An 18,485-nucleotide genomic window follows, 5' to 3' on the forward strand; every position below is an offset into this window, starting at 1 on the left:
ATTTTAGAAGTGGATTTTAAATCGCCCGTATCTTTAGACCGTCTTTTAATCGCATATTTGCCTAATCTGTTAATTTCATGTGATATTTTAGTTCTAATATTGTAACTTAAATTATCATAATGTTTAATTACCAAATTGTGCAAAGCAACTGTTATGACTTTGGCAAAATCTTTCTCTTTCCTGCAATTCTTTAGTTTATTAACAATTTCTTGCATTTTCTTTTCATCTTTCTTATCGTAAAAATTATCGATGAAATCACGAAGTCTATTTAGAGCATTATTTTTATTTCTGGCAATTGCTATATAATTTCTAATATTCCTTTTTATTTTGTTAGGATGCGTTTCTGTCAATTCCTTCAAAGTGTCTTCCAAATATTTTTTTACTAAAGGATTCTTAACAATATCCGCAAAAGCTGATCCTTTGTACTTAAAGTAATATTTTATTTCTTCATACAACTTTTTAAAGAACCAAACAGTCTTCTCGTATTCAAATTTTAATATAGCTTGTACGACATCATTTACGAAATTGGTGAAGTATTTTTTTGATTTAGCTCCTTGTGCTCGTCGTTTAATATAATACTTATCTGTCGGTAATAAAGCATATTTTAGTTTGTCTAGAAAGCTGGTTATGTTTTCTAGTGCATTGTGAATGTTTTCTTGTGATCCGATTCGTATGCGAGTCTCTAGGTTTATGTTCACGCTGTTCGGAGCAATGGCAAGAGTGACAGCTGAAATAGACAATGAACTATACTTACTTTACTCTTTGCAATGAAGATTAACCTTTTGGACGCCAATGACGGATATATCGGCACCGCAGGTCCAACGCCAAAGACGGATTAATCGGTCAAAGACCACAGAGCAACATAGACCTACGTGCATGTACTTAAAGTTCAATTTCAGTTTTGACACTTCGGTGACGTGGCGTCCGAGTGACAGCTTTTGTGTTTGACACGGCGTCGAAAAGGTTAAACTCTGTTTTATCCCAGCTTTTTGGCTCAATTTGTCCAACCAATCTTTTTAGGGTTCCGTACCAAAAAGGTACAGGAACCCTTATTGTGCTGTCCGTCCGTCTGTCTGTCAGATTGCTAAATATCTCGAGAACTACTAAAAATATCGTCTAACGTACATGAAAGTGCACCTCTATAGTTACACCAGTTGATTTTTTTAAATTACAAAATGAAAAAAAAAAACGGATTTTTTATTAGCATTTATTTCCATTTTACCAATGATTAATTTTAATTTTATACATTTCATTGATCATCTATTTAATACGGACACAGGTTATTTTTGTACAATATTTGTGCCATTTTCAACCAAAAGGGTACTTATTGTCGGTTGTAAATAAGGCGCTATTTCCATATAGCTTCAATTTAAAATCAACCTTATCGACCGACAATGTGGTACCTTTTGGTTGAAAACGTCACATTTATCTAATAAATTAAGACTACATACAAAACTTAATCTTAGCAGTCTTTGTGATAACGTCATACATAAGCATAAAAACAATCACTTCTGATGCACCTATACAGGATAGCTAAAAAATAAGTGCATTCCCGTTGCCAGGGAGGTTTTGAGATTATACTGAGCAACTTTTACTATGGGACCAACCACGAAATCGCGATAAAAAAAATTACCCTCCCATAGAAAATGGACCAGCCAAAATGTATGAAACAGCCAAATTTTTTTTCACGACTTCGGGGTTGGTTCCATAGTAAAACTTGCTCAGTATAATCCCAAAACCTCCCTGGCAACGGGAATGCACTTATTTTTTAGCCACCCTGTATACTAAACGAGTTATGTACAAAATATATTTACCAAGAAATGCAGCGCACGCACTTATACTTAAAACCGAACACATTGGTCAATATCGCCACGCAACGGTTTTTATTACCTGATAAAGTTGATATAAAAACGAAATTTCAATAATACTTGGTTTTATGATTTATCAAAGAGAATTAAGAAGACATAGAGTGTTCACTCCATACATCGGTTTTGTTACCAAAAAGACTATTATTTTCGTAGTCTACATCTAGCGTCAAGTAGCGGAACTATCAGTACTGCTACTCGACACTAGATGTCACATGTGTCGCGACTGACGAAAAGTGTATTGCTCAACAATTTATAACTAATATTATAAGCAGAAGGAGTTGCAAATAGAGTTCCAGTTAATCCGGTTATAATATTAGCTGAAAATTGTTGAGCATTAGACTTTCTGTTCGTCGCGACATCTAGTGTCGAGTAGCAGTACTGATAATTCAGCTACTTGACGCTAATTCGACTACGAAATTTAAAGCGTGTAATTTACGCGCGATTGAAGTTAAACTTCTTTGACGATAACGTTTATCGCTATGTTGGCACTTTGACGTGTGTGTGTCACTATTGAGCGTTACTTCCGTCAGAAAAAAAAATTTAGTTACCCTCTAGTCGCGCCTAAAGAAGTTTTACTTCAATAAGCGTTTTGGTAACTAAACTGATGTATGGAGAGACCACTCTATGCTTCTCTATAGTTAAGCCCACTGAATCAATAAATAATCTATAAATTGACAGATCATAGGAACCCTCGCTCGGGCTCGAAATGCAGCAACGCGACGGGGCGGAACTCCTCCACGGTTTGGGGTTTGTGCAATTCTTCCTGTTTGGGTTTCTTGCAGAGTGGGTATCGTTTGGATTTGATGTTGAGATGTACCTGAAAAAAGACCTTTTAGAAATATAGGTCCTTTACCAGGGGTGCGAAACTCTTAGCTTCGGGCAAACTCGGCTCCGTTCGGCTCAGCATTGCTCCGAGCAATTATTAGGGTTGGCACAACTTGACGTCCCTTTGCGTGCACGACCACAGATAAGATAATGACTCGAATTTTGACAACCCTAAATAGCCGAAAGGGATAGTGCCATATATTAGAAAGGGACAGCGTGATTCGTCCCTGAACCGCTGTCAAACTTCGGTTTTGTAGGAAGTGTCCTTTCTGTACGGTAGTACTATTATTTAGTCTGTACCTTTAGTATATGTAGAATAGCAAAAAGTGTAATTACCTATCAGTTTAGCCCAAGGGCCTGACACTCTTTGATAGAGAAAGATAGTCTTATTGCGATTCCTATAAGAGGAAAGAGAAGATAGTGCCATGCGTCCTTATCACCGACCGGGTGCCATCATAGGTAGGAGGCGATGGCGAAATACCGAAATTTATAAGACATATTAATTATTATTATTGTATTTATTACTTAAATTTATTGGATTTTGATTTTATTGTTAAAAGTTTTGTTTTTATTTTTAATGTATTTACTAACACATAGGTATAACGATGGTACTAACAATATTGTATGGAATTTTGAATGTTCTGAAATAAAGATATTTTATTTTATTTTATTTTTATTTATAAGAGTGAAAGAGAAAAAATCCTATGCTGCCAAAATTTTATATGAATATTCTTTCTCTTTCCACCGGTCGCTCGGTGGCGCGTCTATAACTACTTGTATATACTATGTCTATGGTTTAGCCAACGGGGAAGGCCGGTAGGCCGGTTTGGTAGGGCCAAAGAGGATATATCGGATAGAGGAGTACTGTCATAGTAAATTTTGTAGCCACAGTAAATTCACTGCCATCTGTCGACAGACGATTAAAACTAAAAATGAAGATGTATAAAAATAATGTAGTGTTGTGTTCCTCCCGGTGAGTAAGGTTGGCAGAGCTCAACGAGGGAGAGGAGTGTTAGGGTCGGCAACGCGCATGTAACTCCTTTGGAGTTGCAGGCGTACATAGGCTACGGAGACTGCTTAACATCAGGCGGGCCGTATGCTTGTTTGCCACCGACGTAGTATAAAAAAAAACCATACAATGTATTTATATACGGATAATTATTTGCATTTATTATTTTTATATGATTTTGACCCATGTTCTTTCGTTGAAATTGTTAAATAACAAACGAAACCGTCAAATAAAGTCGTCGTCTATTGACAGACAGACAGATTTTGTTAGCGTTTGACACATAACCTAACATTTTTACGAAGGTTATTTTCGCTGAAATATTAATAATTAACATTTAATTTAAATAAAAATTTATATAAATAAAATATTTAAGTATACAGACTGTTGATAAAGTCATGGTTGTCCTTTTAAAAAGCGAGATTACGAAGTAATGAAGGTAAAACGGTTTGTTTACGTTGTTTGCAAGTTCTATTGACGACGACTTTAACGATGTAACGTCTTTAGCGGTCGAAGGGTTTAAAATAAATGTACGAAAGTGGCCGTTCAAGAAGTCTTACGGTAGATGTCGCTAGGGTCGCCTAGACCCATATAGTGGGAAGATTCGCTGGCTATAGATGAGGTCTTGGTGGCTCAGTTGGCAGAGCGCTGGAGTATCGATCCAGACGCCGTGAGTTCAAGTCTCAACCAAGGCAGTAATTGGGTCCCTTTGTTAGACATAATTATTGAAAGTCATAATGTAATGATTGTCACATTATCATTAGTCATAATTCTGAAACCGTTAACTTTCCAGGATTTTCCTCGGGTTATCCCATAGATAGGTTAGGTTAGGTTTGTTTTATGGTAATCCTGAAAAGTTACACGTTTCTGAGAAAAACCAAATTATGACTAATGATAATATGACAATCATTACATTATGACTTTCAATAATTATGTCAAACAATAGAGACCCAATTTTTACACTTTCAAATTTATTCTTACAATGACAATAGATGATTTCATTTATTCATTTCATTTCTAAGTGAATGTTAATATATATATATACCTGTCGGTTGTGCTTGTACAGGTTTGATTGCTGCGAGAAGGTTGTTGGACAGAATTCGCATATGAACGGTCGTTCCCCGGTATGTGTTCTTATGTGTGACTCTAACTGCACCTTGGTCTAAAAAAAAAGAAAAAAAAAACAATTTTTTACGGTTTTATAAGCCCGTGAAATCCAAGGAGATACAAATAATAATGTATTATACACGGTGGCTAAAAAATAAGTACATTGCCAGAGAGGTTTTGAGATAATACTGAGCAACTTTTACTATGGGACCAACCCCGAAATAGCGAAAAAAAAATTTGGCTGTTTCATACATTTTGGCTGGTCCATTTTCTATGGAAGGGTGAATTTTTTTTTGCGATTTCGCGGTGTTAAGCGTTTCGGTGGATGCCATTCCTCAACCCACCAACGGAGCGGCAGCTGACGTTCACGAGGGTTTATCATACATAGCCGTTAATCGCTATACGAGTTTTCGCCCGGGAGGCGATCACTGACGAAATTTGAGCCTGGCTCGCGGTCCTCAGGGAATACAGATGACGGGAGCGCATCTCTTTTTATTTATAAGTATTCCTTATAGTTGGCCAAACGAAATTGTCAGTAAATGGGTGAATCAACTTTTTCTTGTCACTCGTTGCCATGGTTACGTTCTCCTGAGTCACTCTTAAAACCACGATTTTATGGTAATTAAAATAACCGAACATGCATTTTTGTGGTAGATATAAGGCCTTTCCACTGTGCTACCACTAATAAGCATATTTGTGGATCGTTATACAACATTCCGTCTATATTGTCCCCTGGCTGACGGGACACAATAACAAGAAATAGTTGATTCACCCAAATAAGAACAAAAAAATTATACTCATCCTTTTCTTTTGGGTGCTAGTACTAGTGTAAGACAAAGATAGTATGACTATCTCTGTCTATGTTTGAAATGAGACAGTCCTTTGACAAACTATAATAATAAATTTAGTTTATATGTGCCATTTTCAACCAAAAGGGTACTTATTGTCGGTTGTCAATAAGGCGTTATTTCCAAGCTTCAATTCGAAATCAACCTTATCGACGAGCGACAATTTGGTACCTTTTTGGTTGAAGTGAAGTTTTCAACCAAAAAAGGTACCACATTGTCGCTCGTACATTACGTAATAATTACCGGGAATCCTTTCCCGCAGTGGTGACACATTTTGTTGTTGGGTCGTCCGCGATGCACGTTCCGTATGTGTTGATCTAAACCAACGCGATTTTTTGAAGGCTGAAATGTTATATCAAAGAGAATATATAGGATAGAGCGGTACTGTCATAGTAAATTTTGTAATCACAGTAAATTTACTGCCATCTATCGACACACGATTAAAACTAAAAATAAAAATATCAAAAAATGTATATGGATAAATGATTTATTTATTTATATTTATTTTTATATTATTTTGACCCATGTTCTTTCACTGATACGTATTAAAATTGTTAAATAACAAACGGAACCGTCAAGGCCGAGAGGCTTAGGCACCTGCCGCGATAGCAGAGGGACGCTGGTTCGATTCCATCCCATCCCTGGGGATTGGAGGCCATAGTCAGTTTGTAAAAACAAGTTTGTTACTGACAATTTTTTTTATTAAATCCTTAGGGGGCGTTCAAATATTACGTAAGCGGGGACGTTGGCGGGGAGGGGGGTCTTGTAAAACTTTAAGATGCGTTACAGGGGCGGGAGGGGGGATTGGATTAAGTTTTTGCGCAATTAAGTTTAACATTATGAGTGAAAATCGTGTTAGTTAAAAATCAATATAATAGAAGTAAATTAATTTACTATTTAAACTATTGGTCCAAACCATCATGTTTACCTTATGGCATATGTGACATTGGAAGGTTCTATGTAAATGTTTCTCTTCTATATGGTCCCGAAGCTTCGTCTTGTCCGCAAAACGCTTGTTGCAGTGGTCACAGATAAATCTATACAAAAAGAAAATAATTTGACAAATAGTTATATGGGGCATTTTCTATGAAAAGGGACCTTATTGTCAATGGCGCTTACGCCGCGGAGCGCCGCGCGGCATTGTATTTATATCGGAGCATCGTTTATAATGGCGTAAGCGCCATCGACAATAAGGTCCCTTTTTATAGAAAATACCACATATAGCCTATATATAGCTATGTGCATTGCAATGTAAATCCTGACCAGGAATATATGATCACGCGCCATGTTGCGGAATTTCACTGGAACTAATTTTTTCATACTATACTGAACTGTCACCCTATAGGTACATGAGAATAACAGCGCCCTCTTGACAATGATCATATATTACTGGTCAGGCTTTACACTACGTTTCAGTCCGTAATAAATAGCCTCATGCATGAAGTTTGTATTTGAACGAAATATGTGACGTTTTCAATCATAAGGTACCACATTGTCGCTTACCATAAGGACGAAATTGGATTGTATCTTTATACGAATAACCTGTCAGAGCGTCCTTATGGCAAGCGACAATGTGGTACCTTTTGATTGAAAACGACACATATGTTTTATGCGGATGTTTGTTACCGTTATATGTGGTATTTTCTATAAAAAGGGAAATTATTGTCGATGGCGCTTACGCCATTATAAGTATTAACGATGCTCCGATATAAAAACAATGCCGCGCGACGCTGTGGGGCGTAAGCGGCATCGACAATAAGGTTCCTTTTCATAGAAAATGCCCCATATAATTTTAGAAATGCATTTCCGTTATTAAATTATCAAATAAATAATAAATAAAAAGTATAAAAATTTGCCCGCGAAAAGCTAGTGAGCGAAACGTCACGTGACGTCACGCGTTCGACAGATTAGTTCACATAAGTGTCATTAGTAGCAAACGTCAGTTGGACCGTCCAACGTGTTACGTCATCACGCTCTGTCGAATTCGCGCCAAAAATTATGAGCGTTTCAACCGCTCAACATTTTTTAACAGTTTAAATAATTTTTTAATAAATTAACGTGAAGGTTTACAAAAGTGTTTTTATATTTTCCGGTGTTCAAACGATATAAATCATGATTACAAAAATAAATAAAAACATCATGCATGAAAAATATTAATATTAGTGTTGCGGACTCTCTTTAATGACCTACACTACTTAACTTTTTACGCCTTACTTATATGTCATGACATGTTACACGGAGGGCAAACGAGGCCGGGGACGGTCTCCAACTAGATGGAGCGATCAAGTAAAAGGGGCCCCATCCTCAACCAGCTTTTGCTCGGTCGTCAGAGACGCGATGGACAGGCACCGATGGAGGCAGATTAAAAGATCCACGATCCTCAGTCATGAGGGAGCGACCACAGAGAGAGAGAGATATGTCATGAATATATTTGACGTTGTCATGGTAGCGATTGTAAATAAACATGTCAGTATGGAAAAAACAGTATCTTATTTCTGAGAATCATAAAATATATTATAAATAAATAAAATACGCTGAAAATAAGTATTGTGTTACCGCGCGTCGGTAACAATTAGGGTCTACGACATTTCATTTCGGTGTACGGTGGCGCCGGCTATTTACTGTTTTTTGAAGGCCACTTTTCATACATAGAGATTTTGCTCCTTTATATGTGTCGTTTTCAAGCAAAAGGTACCACATTGTTGCTCGCCATAAGTACGCTCTGACAGGTTTCCCGTATAAAGATACATGCAGTTTTCGTCCTTATGTTAAGCGACAATGTGGTACCATTTGATTATAAACGTCACATATAGGTTCCATGCAACGAACCAAAAAAGTTGACCTGAGCTGTTCCTGAGTGACATGTTTGAGGCTGTTCTTCATGTGGCGCTGGTACGAGCACATGGATGAGAAGCTGATCCCGCACGCGGCGCAGTACGCCGCTGACGCCATCTTGTCCTAAAAAAAAACCGGCCAAGTGCGAGTCGGACTCGCGCACCGAGGGTTCCGTACTTTTTAGTATTTGTTGTTATAGCGGTAACAGAAATACATCATCTGTGAAAATTTCAACTGTGTAGCTATCACGGTTCATGAGATACAGCCTGGTGACAGACAGACAGACGGACAGCGGAGTCTTAGTAATAGGGTCCCGTTTTTACCCTTTGGGTACGGAACCCTAAAAAAACACAGTTAAGGTCGTTCCGTCGGTTTGCCGCTGTTTCTGTCACATTTCGCAAGAAAGAACGGGAAAGATCATGCGCGCCAAGTGTCAATTTTGATCGAATTTTGTCGATTTTTATTTATTTTAAAAACGTTACCCTACAATATCGAAATTCGAAAGCTATGATATTATTATTTAAGTTAAGATTGTTTTTTCTTCTTTTTTTATTTATAGTATCACATAATAAATAACCGAGTAAAGTTGGATTAAAAGGGAAAAGGGACGGCCGCAACTTCCTAGGAAGATATAACCAACGGAGACGCCTTGTCTGTAATTTTCTGTACAAAGAAGTCTGCCAATGTCTCCATGCTGCCAATGTTTAGGGTTCCGTATTTGAAAGGGAACGTCAAATGGATACGTAACGTCATAATAGCCATGTCAGATAAACGTCAGTCCATACATTGTGTATGACCATTGGCAAATATAATGTACATTTTCAATGAGAAATAAATGAATCTAATCTAATCTACGTTTGACTTTTTTTAGATTTTTTGATTATTGTAAAAAAATTATTCGAAAAACAGATTACATAAAATTTTTTTAAATGCTAACTTATAATAAATAAAAAATCTAACAAAATCTAATCGCAATATGTGCAAGTGGTACCTTTTGATTGTGAACGTCACAATTACTGAGCACATTTGGAGCCAAAAGGAAATATTACCTTTTTTTTTTTTCGTATGGCTTATTGTGTTACTCTACTTCAGAGATTTACAGTTTGTAGATATTGTACCGCTTCCTTGGTTAAGGTGGTGAAATCCTCCACCTGCCCATGGTATCTGGTTAGAGGACAATCAAATACCGTGAGGTGTACGGTCTGCTCGGGTGCTCCACACCGGCATACTGGTGACTCGCACCAGTTCCATTTGTGCCATAAGTAAGCACAGTTCCCAACTCCGGTCCTTATCCGTATTATATTCCCTTATATTACCTTAACGTGATGTTTCTCCATATGTCGCTTCAAGCTGGCTTTCCATCTGAACACTTTCTCACACACGGTGCATGGGAACGCGTTCTGTAGCTCGTGAACTGCACTGGAAAACCAACCTTATGTTAAATACTGCACGGTTGAGAGTTGTATTTTCTTACTACTGTGTTTTTCACTACGCCTAAGTAGAGGAGGGCAATAGAGAGTACTCTCTCCAGGCGGGTGTTATGTCTCGGGACCGAAGTCCGCTGAGGTCTTAACTGCCAAAGATAGATATAACTCCGTAATAGATGGATACAGTCTAAGGAAAAAAATCAAGAAAATTTGACTCTCGATCAGAGGGCGCTACTAGCTTTGGCCTACTGTCGTATAGATGGCGTTGACGGTTTCGTTTGTTATTTTACAATTTTTACGCATATCAGTGAAAGAACATGGGTCAAAATCATAAAAATAATTAATGCAAATTAAAAAAAAACATTTATCCATATTTAAATACATTTTATCGTATTTTTATAAATCTTCATTTTTAGTTTTACAGTGTGTCGATAGATGGCAGTGAATTTACTGGGGTTACAAAATTTACTATGACAGTACCGCTCTAGTATAAGTTACTCTATGATCACAGCAAGCAAGTGCTGCCATCTTGTGGGCTACTTTGGAAGTATAAACTACACATTTACGCCTCGCGCCAAAAATCTGACGTCTCCTGTGCTGCCCCCTACAGTTAATGCACGCTCCCTATACTCGTATATGTAAGTGTACTCACAGCCGATGGTTCATGAGGCCGGCTCTGTGGCTGAAGTTCTTGTCGCATTCAGGACACTGCACCCGCGCCTTGTGCGTGTCCTTGTGGTACCGATGGGAATCTATGGAACTGATCATAATAAATTAGTGAGTTATTTATTACTTGAGAAATGAAGACTAAGAAAATATCATGCCTCCAATAGAATAGAAATCAAGCTTAGAATAAATTTCAAAACCGGCCAAGTGCGAGTCGGACTCGCGCACGAAGGGTTCCGTAGGTACGATTACGGGAAAAAACAGCAAAAAAATCACGTTTGCTGTATGAGAGCCCCACTTAAATATTTATATTATTCTGTTTTTAGTATTTGTTGTTATAGCGGCAACAGAAATACATCATCTGTGAAAATTTCAGCTGTCTAGCTATCACGGTTCATGAGATACAGCCTGGTGATAGACAGACGGACAGCGGAGTCTTAGTAATAGGGTCCCGTTTTTACCCTTTGGTACGGAACCCTAAAAATGGAAAAATTACTGCCTTGGGTGAGACTTGAACTCACGGCCTCCGGATCGATACTCCAGCGCTCTGCTCAGCGCCATCGACAATAAGGTCCCTTTTCATAGAAAATGTCCCATATAGGATAGAGGAGTACTGTCATAGTAAGTTTTCTAAATTTTTCTAGTCGAGAATAATTAGGCCAAAGGTGGTAAAACGTGGTGGCACCATCTATTCGAGAATCAAATTTTCTTGAGGCACGTTTTTTCCTTAGACTGTATCTATCTTATACGGAGTTATTTGTGACATTTTCAATCAAAAGGTACCACATTGTCGCTTGTCAATAAGGTTGATTTCTAATTGAAGCTGTATGAAAATAGCGCCTTATTGACAACCGACGATATAAGTACCCTTTTGATTGAAAATGGCACAAATAAATCTTTGGCGACGGGGAGTGACACGCCTGGCAGATATCACGTGTACCTACTTGGATATTTTCCCGCAGAGATTGCACTTGTATTGTTTAAGTGATATTTCATGAGTGGAATAATAATGTTGTTGCATCACTTTCATGTCCAGGGTGCGTTTATGGCATATACTGCACTCGTACCTGAAGGCAAGACAAAAAAAATAGGACATTTTTACACAGATTGACTAAGACCCACAGTAAGCCCAAGGAGGCTTGTGTTATGGGTACTCAGACAACGATATATATAATATGTAAATGGGACGTTTTCAACTAAAAGGTACCACATTGTCGCTTGTTGATAAGGTTGATTTCTAATTTTTTTATTTTTTTTTTATTTTCTTTATTGGGGAAAAAAACAGATACAGGCCAATAAGATTTACAGGCAAAGTTATAACAGTACATATAGACATCCTAAGACAATTCCCACTAGGAGGTCCGACAGTAGCTATAGGATAGCATTGTGATCGGAACTAAATACACAGACATACACTATATACTTACACTTAAACTTAACAATAACGACAACGATAACAATAACAATACAAATAATTGAAGCTATATGGAAATATCGCCTTACTGACAAGCGACAATAAGTACCCTTTTGGTTTAAAGTGGCACAAATACTTAATAGTGCATTGTGCAACATGGGGCGTAAGTTAAATATTGTAAACGAGAGTATAGTTAAATCGCGACGGCTTGCCGGAGTGATTTATAGACTCGAGTTTGCAATATTATTTGTGATAGATTGTATATTGTTTCTTTTTCTTTTTGTATTTTCTGTGTAAGTTAGCAGTGGTTTGGTATTTTTACTGTCATACTGTTTAACTTGTTTGATAAAATAAATAAATATAAAATAAAAATTACGCCCCGAGTTACACACAATGTTTTTCATCACACTTGCGATACAAAAATGCAGTATAAAGACAACTGTTAATTATAATACTAGAAACTTCATAACTCCCCAGGGAAAACGCTTTTTCTATAGTTCCCGCTAAGCCTGCTGCGTGCAATTCCACATTTACTGAGCGGGTTTAATGAAAAAAATTCAATTGTAAAACGGGACTTAATCGCGTTTCAAGATTTACCTCCGACGTTTCGAAGACGGCGTTGTCCCCGTGGTCTCGGAGAAGACTGGCTAAAGTCAAAGAGAATTAAGAAGACATAGTGCTCACTCCATACATCGGTTTTGCTACCAAAAAGACATTTTCGTAGTCCACATCTAGCGTCAAGTAGCGGAACTATCAGTACTGCTACTCGACACTAGATGTCACATGTGTCGCGACTGACGAAAAGTGTATTGCTCAACAATTTATAACTAATATTATAAGCAGAAGGAGTTGATAAAAGAGTTCCGGTTAATCCGGTTTTAATATTAGCTGATAATCGTTGAGCATTAGACTTTCCGTTTGTCGCGACATCTATTGTCGAGTAGCAGTACTGATGGTTCCGCTAATTGACGCTAGATGTAGACTACGAAAATAATTGTCGTTTTGGTGACAAAACTGATGTATGGAGTGAGCACTCTATGCCTTCTTAATTCTCTTCGGTGGTATGTACATACAATTATGTAAAATTATGAAAATTTAATGAGCTACCTTCTCATGTGCCTTTTGTAGTGAGCGGTGAATGAGTCCACTGATGAAATGACAGTTTTACATATTGGACAGCTGTATTCGCCCAAACACTGAAAAAAAAAATATGGAAATGAGTTTTTTCGCAAAAATTTCATTTTTGATACAAGCTTTTATCGCTGACTGTACTTTTCTTTCCACAGGCAACTAATACTCATCGAGACATTTTATGGTATTTTAAGTTTTAATCGTGTGTCGATAGATGGCAGTGAATTTACTGTGGCTACATTTACTATGATAGTACTCCTCTATCCTATATATTCTCTTTGGTATGTACAGTACCGGCCAATAATACCTTTGAGTGTTTTTGCATGAGCTTGTATAGAGTAAACAATATAGGTTAGTTTGTAGATTGCATATTTTACTAGTCATGTTATACAAATATATGATGAATATTGCAATGAATTACCATTACATGAGACCAATTTTTCTCATCTCATCGCCCGTACTAAAGATAGATATGAATGAATGAAGAATGAATATTTTTATTGCGTGTAACACATGGACACATATTTTTATTAGTAGAACTTACAAACTAACTTACTTATAACTCCGTAATAGATGGATACAGTCTAAGTAAAAAACGTAAAGGAAAAACGTGCCTCGAAAATCACGAAAATTTGATTCTCGATCAGATGGCGCCACTACCTTTGGCCTACTCACGTATAGAGGGCGTTGACGGTTTCGTTTTTTAATTTAACAATTTTACCGCATATCACTCATATCAGTGAAAGAACATGGGTCAAAATCACAAAAATAATTAATGCATTAAAAAAAAATCATTTATCTATATTTAAATACATTTTATCGTATTTTATAAATCTTAATTTTTAGTTTTAAAATGTGCCGATAGATGGCAGTGAATTTACAGTGGTTACCAAATTTACTATGACAGTATCGCTCTATCCTATTATATCCTCTTTGCCCGTACAAAGGAATACTAATAGACTACCTACAACAGTGAGGTGGGAGTGGGAGTCACTCACGAATATAGAAAAAAAGTTATACCGTAAAAACATGGTGGTGATATATTATTGGCTGGTACTGTATATCGTCGCCTGCCACTCATAATACAAACTTTGCTTAGTTTGGGGCTAGGTTGATCTGTTTAAGATGACCCCTACAACACGTGAGACAAGTCATCAGTCTTCTGACAGTTTACACACAGTGGTGACGATTTAACACCCAATGCGTCCGGAATTCGGACTTGAGAAAAAGATTTTTTGGTAGTCTGGGCTCCATGCACAATGGACAGATCAATTGTTGGTTGGCAGAGCCTATATCGGACAAAGCAATCAGTGTTTACCACTTTATTGACCTCTCCCTTGAGTAGTGAACTATGAAAGCACCCATGAGGCTGACATGTTCACCTAGAGTGTCCAAAGCCTCTATAAAAACTAGATAAAAAAAAAAGATGACCCCTAATATTTATGTATGTACTCACAGAAGAATGTTTATTTGTCATATGTGCCTCATATGACTTGATATAGTTATATCCTATAATACATGTAGTACATTTGTACTGGGCCTTCAGGTAGTTGTCTCTGGTCGCCTCTTTCTCTCGCTCCGCTAACATTTCTTCGTAGGATAGCTCTATGGTTATTATTTTGCCGTCGGATTTTTGTTTATGTCTCTGAAAAAAAAAAAGGTAAGTATGATTGTCATATGTTTGCAATATTCTTAGCCCCGGAGTTACACACAATGTTTTTCATTACACTTGCGAAGAAAAAAACTAAATTTTAAGCGAAATAATTAAATACCTCGCTTGAGAGTTACAGTTTTTTATACACAATCCATAGCTCCCACGGCAATATAGGCCTTTGTTCTTCAGTACACATGCATGAAATATAGTATTTTATACAATCGTGATATAATAGAGCTACTCAGTCGAGTACCGTGTTTAGGCAACGAAGCTTGCTGAGTTGCCTAAGTAAGGTTCAAGATTGAAAAGCTTGATTATACATCTATTTTCTACGAGTCATCTAAAATAATTCTTTTTTTATTATGAAACCTAAAAAATTAAATTTACTTAGTTTTGGGCTAGGTTGATCTGTGTAATGTCTCCTAATATTTATTTATTTCTATGGGAGCGCGGCGCACGTGATTGTTCAAATTCTTTGTTAGTAGACGACAGCATATCGAAATGAATATTATAGTCTTCGGTTACCGCGATAGTTACTCATGAAATAAAACTATGAAAACGGATTATATCGCGGATTAAATCTTCTCGGGTCCGTGGTGTAGGGTTGGAGCCGGCATAGTTTATTTTTATCGCGTATATATATATATCTTTACTTGAAAAATAATTATAGTGTATAACTAGCCTTATGAACCGATTTTGCATGTACAACCAGCCTTAAAGTTTGTAGTCTATGATTGTTCATTATTTTAGTATGTGGGTATTTTTGCATTTTGTAATTTTTCCTCAGTCACCCGTTGACCACGAACGCTGTAAAGAGTTCGAAACGTCGGGATGTATTATAAATTCAATATACGCGATATAATCCGTTTTCATAGTTTTATTTCATGAATATTATAGTTGAGTTGGGAGTCCATACATAAAAAGTACGCAATACGAAATCTACGATATCTATAATAGTATACGAAATCTTAATTCTACCAGTTGACGGCTAGAAAAAGAGCTTTTACGAGCAAGTGTGATGAAAACATAAAAATATGCACCTTAGCTTTATTCTTTAAACCAGTTTTTTTCACTTTCTTTTTCCGTTTCTTCTCAGTCTCAGTCTTCACTATCTTAATATCCTCTAGGTCATCCACCACTGGGTCCTCTAGTTCAGCTGGTGTTATGTCTAGGTCATCTAGAAATACAGGCAAGGTCAAAGGAAGACTGACATATAGGGTCATTGCGCTAGTTTCCGTCCATGCTCTAGTTTTCGTCCACTTGACGGATTAGCAAATAATATACTTCATATTTAATTTGCTACTTGCAATTATAATTTTTATGTAGATAGATAAATTGTTTAGACATTAAGGATTGCAATAAGTCCAAATTTGTGCAGCAATGTAGGTTCATATTCTAATTTCGTCAAGTGGACGTAAACTAGAGCTGGAGCTGGACGAGATTGAGTAAAACTAAAACATAGGGCTTTCCTAATCAATTGTATACAGGAGTCTTAAACTATGAACTGTAAAGCTGCTATACGTCCTTCTGGAGTCTAGTACCTCTATCATCATCCCAATCAATCTTCACTTCATCTTTAACATACACAGTCAGATGCAAGTCCTTCTGTATGTTTGGCTTCACTTCTGAGTCCGGGGCAACGTTGACAGGGCTGTTGACTCTAACTAGCAGCCGCGGTGGACGGCTTATGTCTGTCAGCAGGCATTCGTAGAGGTTCTGGAAATATTCCACAAAATAAAAACTGTACAAAAGGCGAACTTAATGCCGCCGCCCATGGACACCCGCAAAACCAGAGGGGAATTTATTATTATTATTATTTGTAATGCAGGCAGGCAGTTTAAACAACTGATAATGCCTGTATCCAGAGTCATAAAGCAAGTTCTCAGTGTTGAGTAGAATTTGCTTTGTGCTTATCTAATTTATTCTTAAACTCATTGACACTTTGGGCCGCTACTACATCCCCTGGGAGTTTGTTCCAAGCGTTGACCACTCTGTTGCTAAAGAAGTGTCTATGAGGATTATTGTAGGACCTGTGAGACACCAGCTTATACTGATGATCTCAGACGGTTGTTACTATTGCGTTCTAGCATCTTATGGAAATCTTTAAGGTCGTAGTGTTGGGTTAGTATTTTGTATGTCTCAATCAGATCTCCGCGTTCTCTGCGCTCCTTCAAGGTTGTGAGCTTTAAGAATTGTAGTCTTTCTTCATAGGACATGTTTTTGAGGTTCTTCAGTATCTTGGTGAAACTACGTTGAACTTTCTCCAACATCTCAATATCCTTGATAAAATAAGGGCTCCATACTTGAAATGAATTTGATATTTTATTTATTAAAACACAGTCATTACATTTAACTCATTCACAATAAAATCCAAGTACAATTTAAACTTATGCTAAAAAAACAAAACCTAAACCTAAACCGCAAATATAAAAGACTTCCCCCAAATCACCCCCTTCCGGCATGGTCGTAAGGTCGGAAGGTAGATATTTGACTACTTAAAATACAAATTCTCTGAAGCTGGCACTGACGCAGAGTTGTAGCAACCCAAGACGACACTTCCTGTCTAACCGCGTAGTGAAAGTGTGGAACAGTTTGCCCGAATCCGTAAACAGTGCTCCTTCAGTAAACTCCTTTAAAAACAGACTCGACAAACATTTTACGAATGGACAAAACACAAGTGCAGGACACAGCTATTTTAAGCTGCCTATGCATTCGTATATAATATAATTTAAGCTTTTGATATACCTAGCGGAAAATATACTAAAATAATGGTGTTCAATTAAAGCTTGAGTCAAACAGTAATAGCTCATTACTTACCTCATTAGTATAAGTTTGAAGAATCCTGTAAGAGTCCATCACTTGTTCCTTGAAAGAAACCACTTTCCGCAGCAGAGCATCACACTCCCAACAAATGTTTGGACATACTTGGGGCACATCACATAGCTGCAAATTAAAACAGGTTATAATTTTACTAGCGACCCGCCCCGGCTTTGCACGGGTAAACCTAAACAAATTATATACCGAAAACCGCATTTAAATCCGTTCAGTAGTTTTTGGACTTTGTTTTATAAGATGTATAGATGTAAATATCAGTGCCCCATGTAGTAGAGAGTTGGAATTTGCGAGAGACTTAATCTGAATACTATACAAGTAAGTAATAGGGGTATGAGTGCCGTAATACTAGCATATCTTATCAAAATCTTACAGGGATTTCATTTAAGGTGTCCAAGTAAAACCGCTTCATTCTCTCGTCCGTAACTTTCTGCAGGGTCCTACCCACACACAGACACGCCATGCACAGCAATTTATCAACAACAGTGTGTTTGTTTTCCATGTTAGAGGAATTTTTCACGAGCATTCACAAAATAGAAAGTTGATGAATGTTATATTAATTTGGCACAAAAAACAGGAATTTCATGGCTGCTTAATGGATAGACACACACTTTATGTAATTATAAAATATTTTTTATGAACATATTCATTATTTTAACTGCATTTCATTGATAATTTACGAAAGCAGTTTCTAATCAAAAACATACAACAAAACAAATCGCCGCCATTATTAAAATAGTGCTGTGCGAAATTGAAACGTCATGAAAATCGGTTTATCGATTTGTAGAATCACGAGATGGGGATGGACACATGTGGACATAGCTTTAAAAAGAGTATTGCCAGGTATGAACTGACACATAGACCTAGCATTA

The 18,485-nt window shown here is 37.1% G+C and overlaps 1 protein-coding gene across 1 annotated transcript; it reads right to left on the bottom strand.

Moving 5' to 3' along the window:
• Positions 1-1,275: 1,275 nt before the first annotated feature.
• On the bottom strand, positions 1,276-18,331 carry LOC134753364 (zinc finger protein 37 homolog). Its single transcript, XM_063689246.1, has 14 exons — positions 17,987-18,331; positions 17,599-17,724; positions 16,323-16,497; positions 15,822-15,958; positions 14,584-14,772; positions 13,104-13,192; positions 11,527-11,649; positions 10,569-10,676; positions 9,806-9,908; positions 8,497-8,612; positions 6,583-6,691; positions 5,898-5,996; positions 4,745-4,861; positions 1,276-2,685 (listed from the first exon to the last, which is right to left on the bottom strand). Exons 1-14 carry the CDS (start codon positions 18,137-18,139, stop codon positions 2,548-2,550), a joined length of 1,782 nt encoding a protein of 593 aa, XP_063545316.1. The 5' UTR covers positions 18,140-18,331; the 3' UTR covers positions 1,276-2,547.
• Between the last annotated feature and the right edge of the window lie 154 nt (positions 18,332-18,485).

Source organism: Cydia strobilella, chromosome 26 (assembly GCF_947568885.1).
Source record: "Cydia strobilella chromosome 26, ilCydStro3.1, whole genome shotgun sequence".
Taxonomy (NCBI): Eukaryota; Metazoa; Arthropoda; class Insecta; order Lepidoptera; family Tortricidae; genus Cydia; species Cydia strobilella.

What these genes read in the sequence shown, in the direction of transcription:
- LOC134753364 (XM_063689246.1), bottom strand. Translation starts at nt 18,139, where the DNA reads ATGCTCGTGAAAAATTCCTCTAACATGGAAAACAAACACACTGTTGTT. An exon ending in GTTTAAAGAATAAAGCTAAG is followed by an intron (nt 14,773 to 15,821) that starts GTGCATATTTTT and finishes TTTTTTTTTCAG; the next exon opens with AGACATAAACAAAAATCCGA. An exon ending in TGACAAATAAACATTCTTCT is followed by an intron (nt 13,193 to 14,583) that starts GTGAGTACATAC and finishes TTTTTTTTTCAG; the next exon opens with TGTTTGGGCGAATACAGCTG.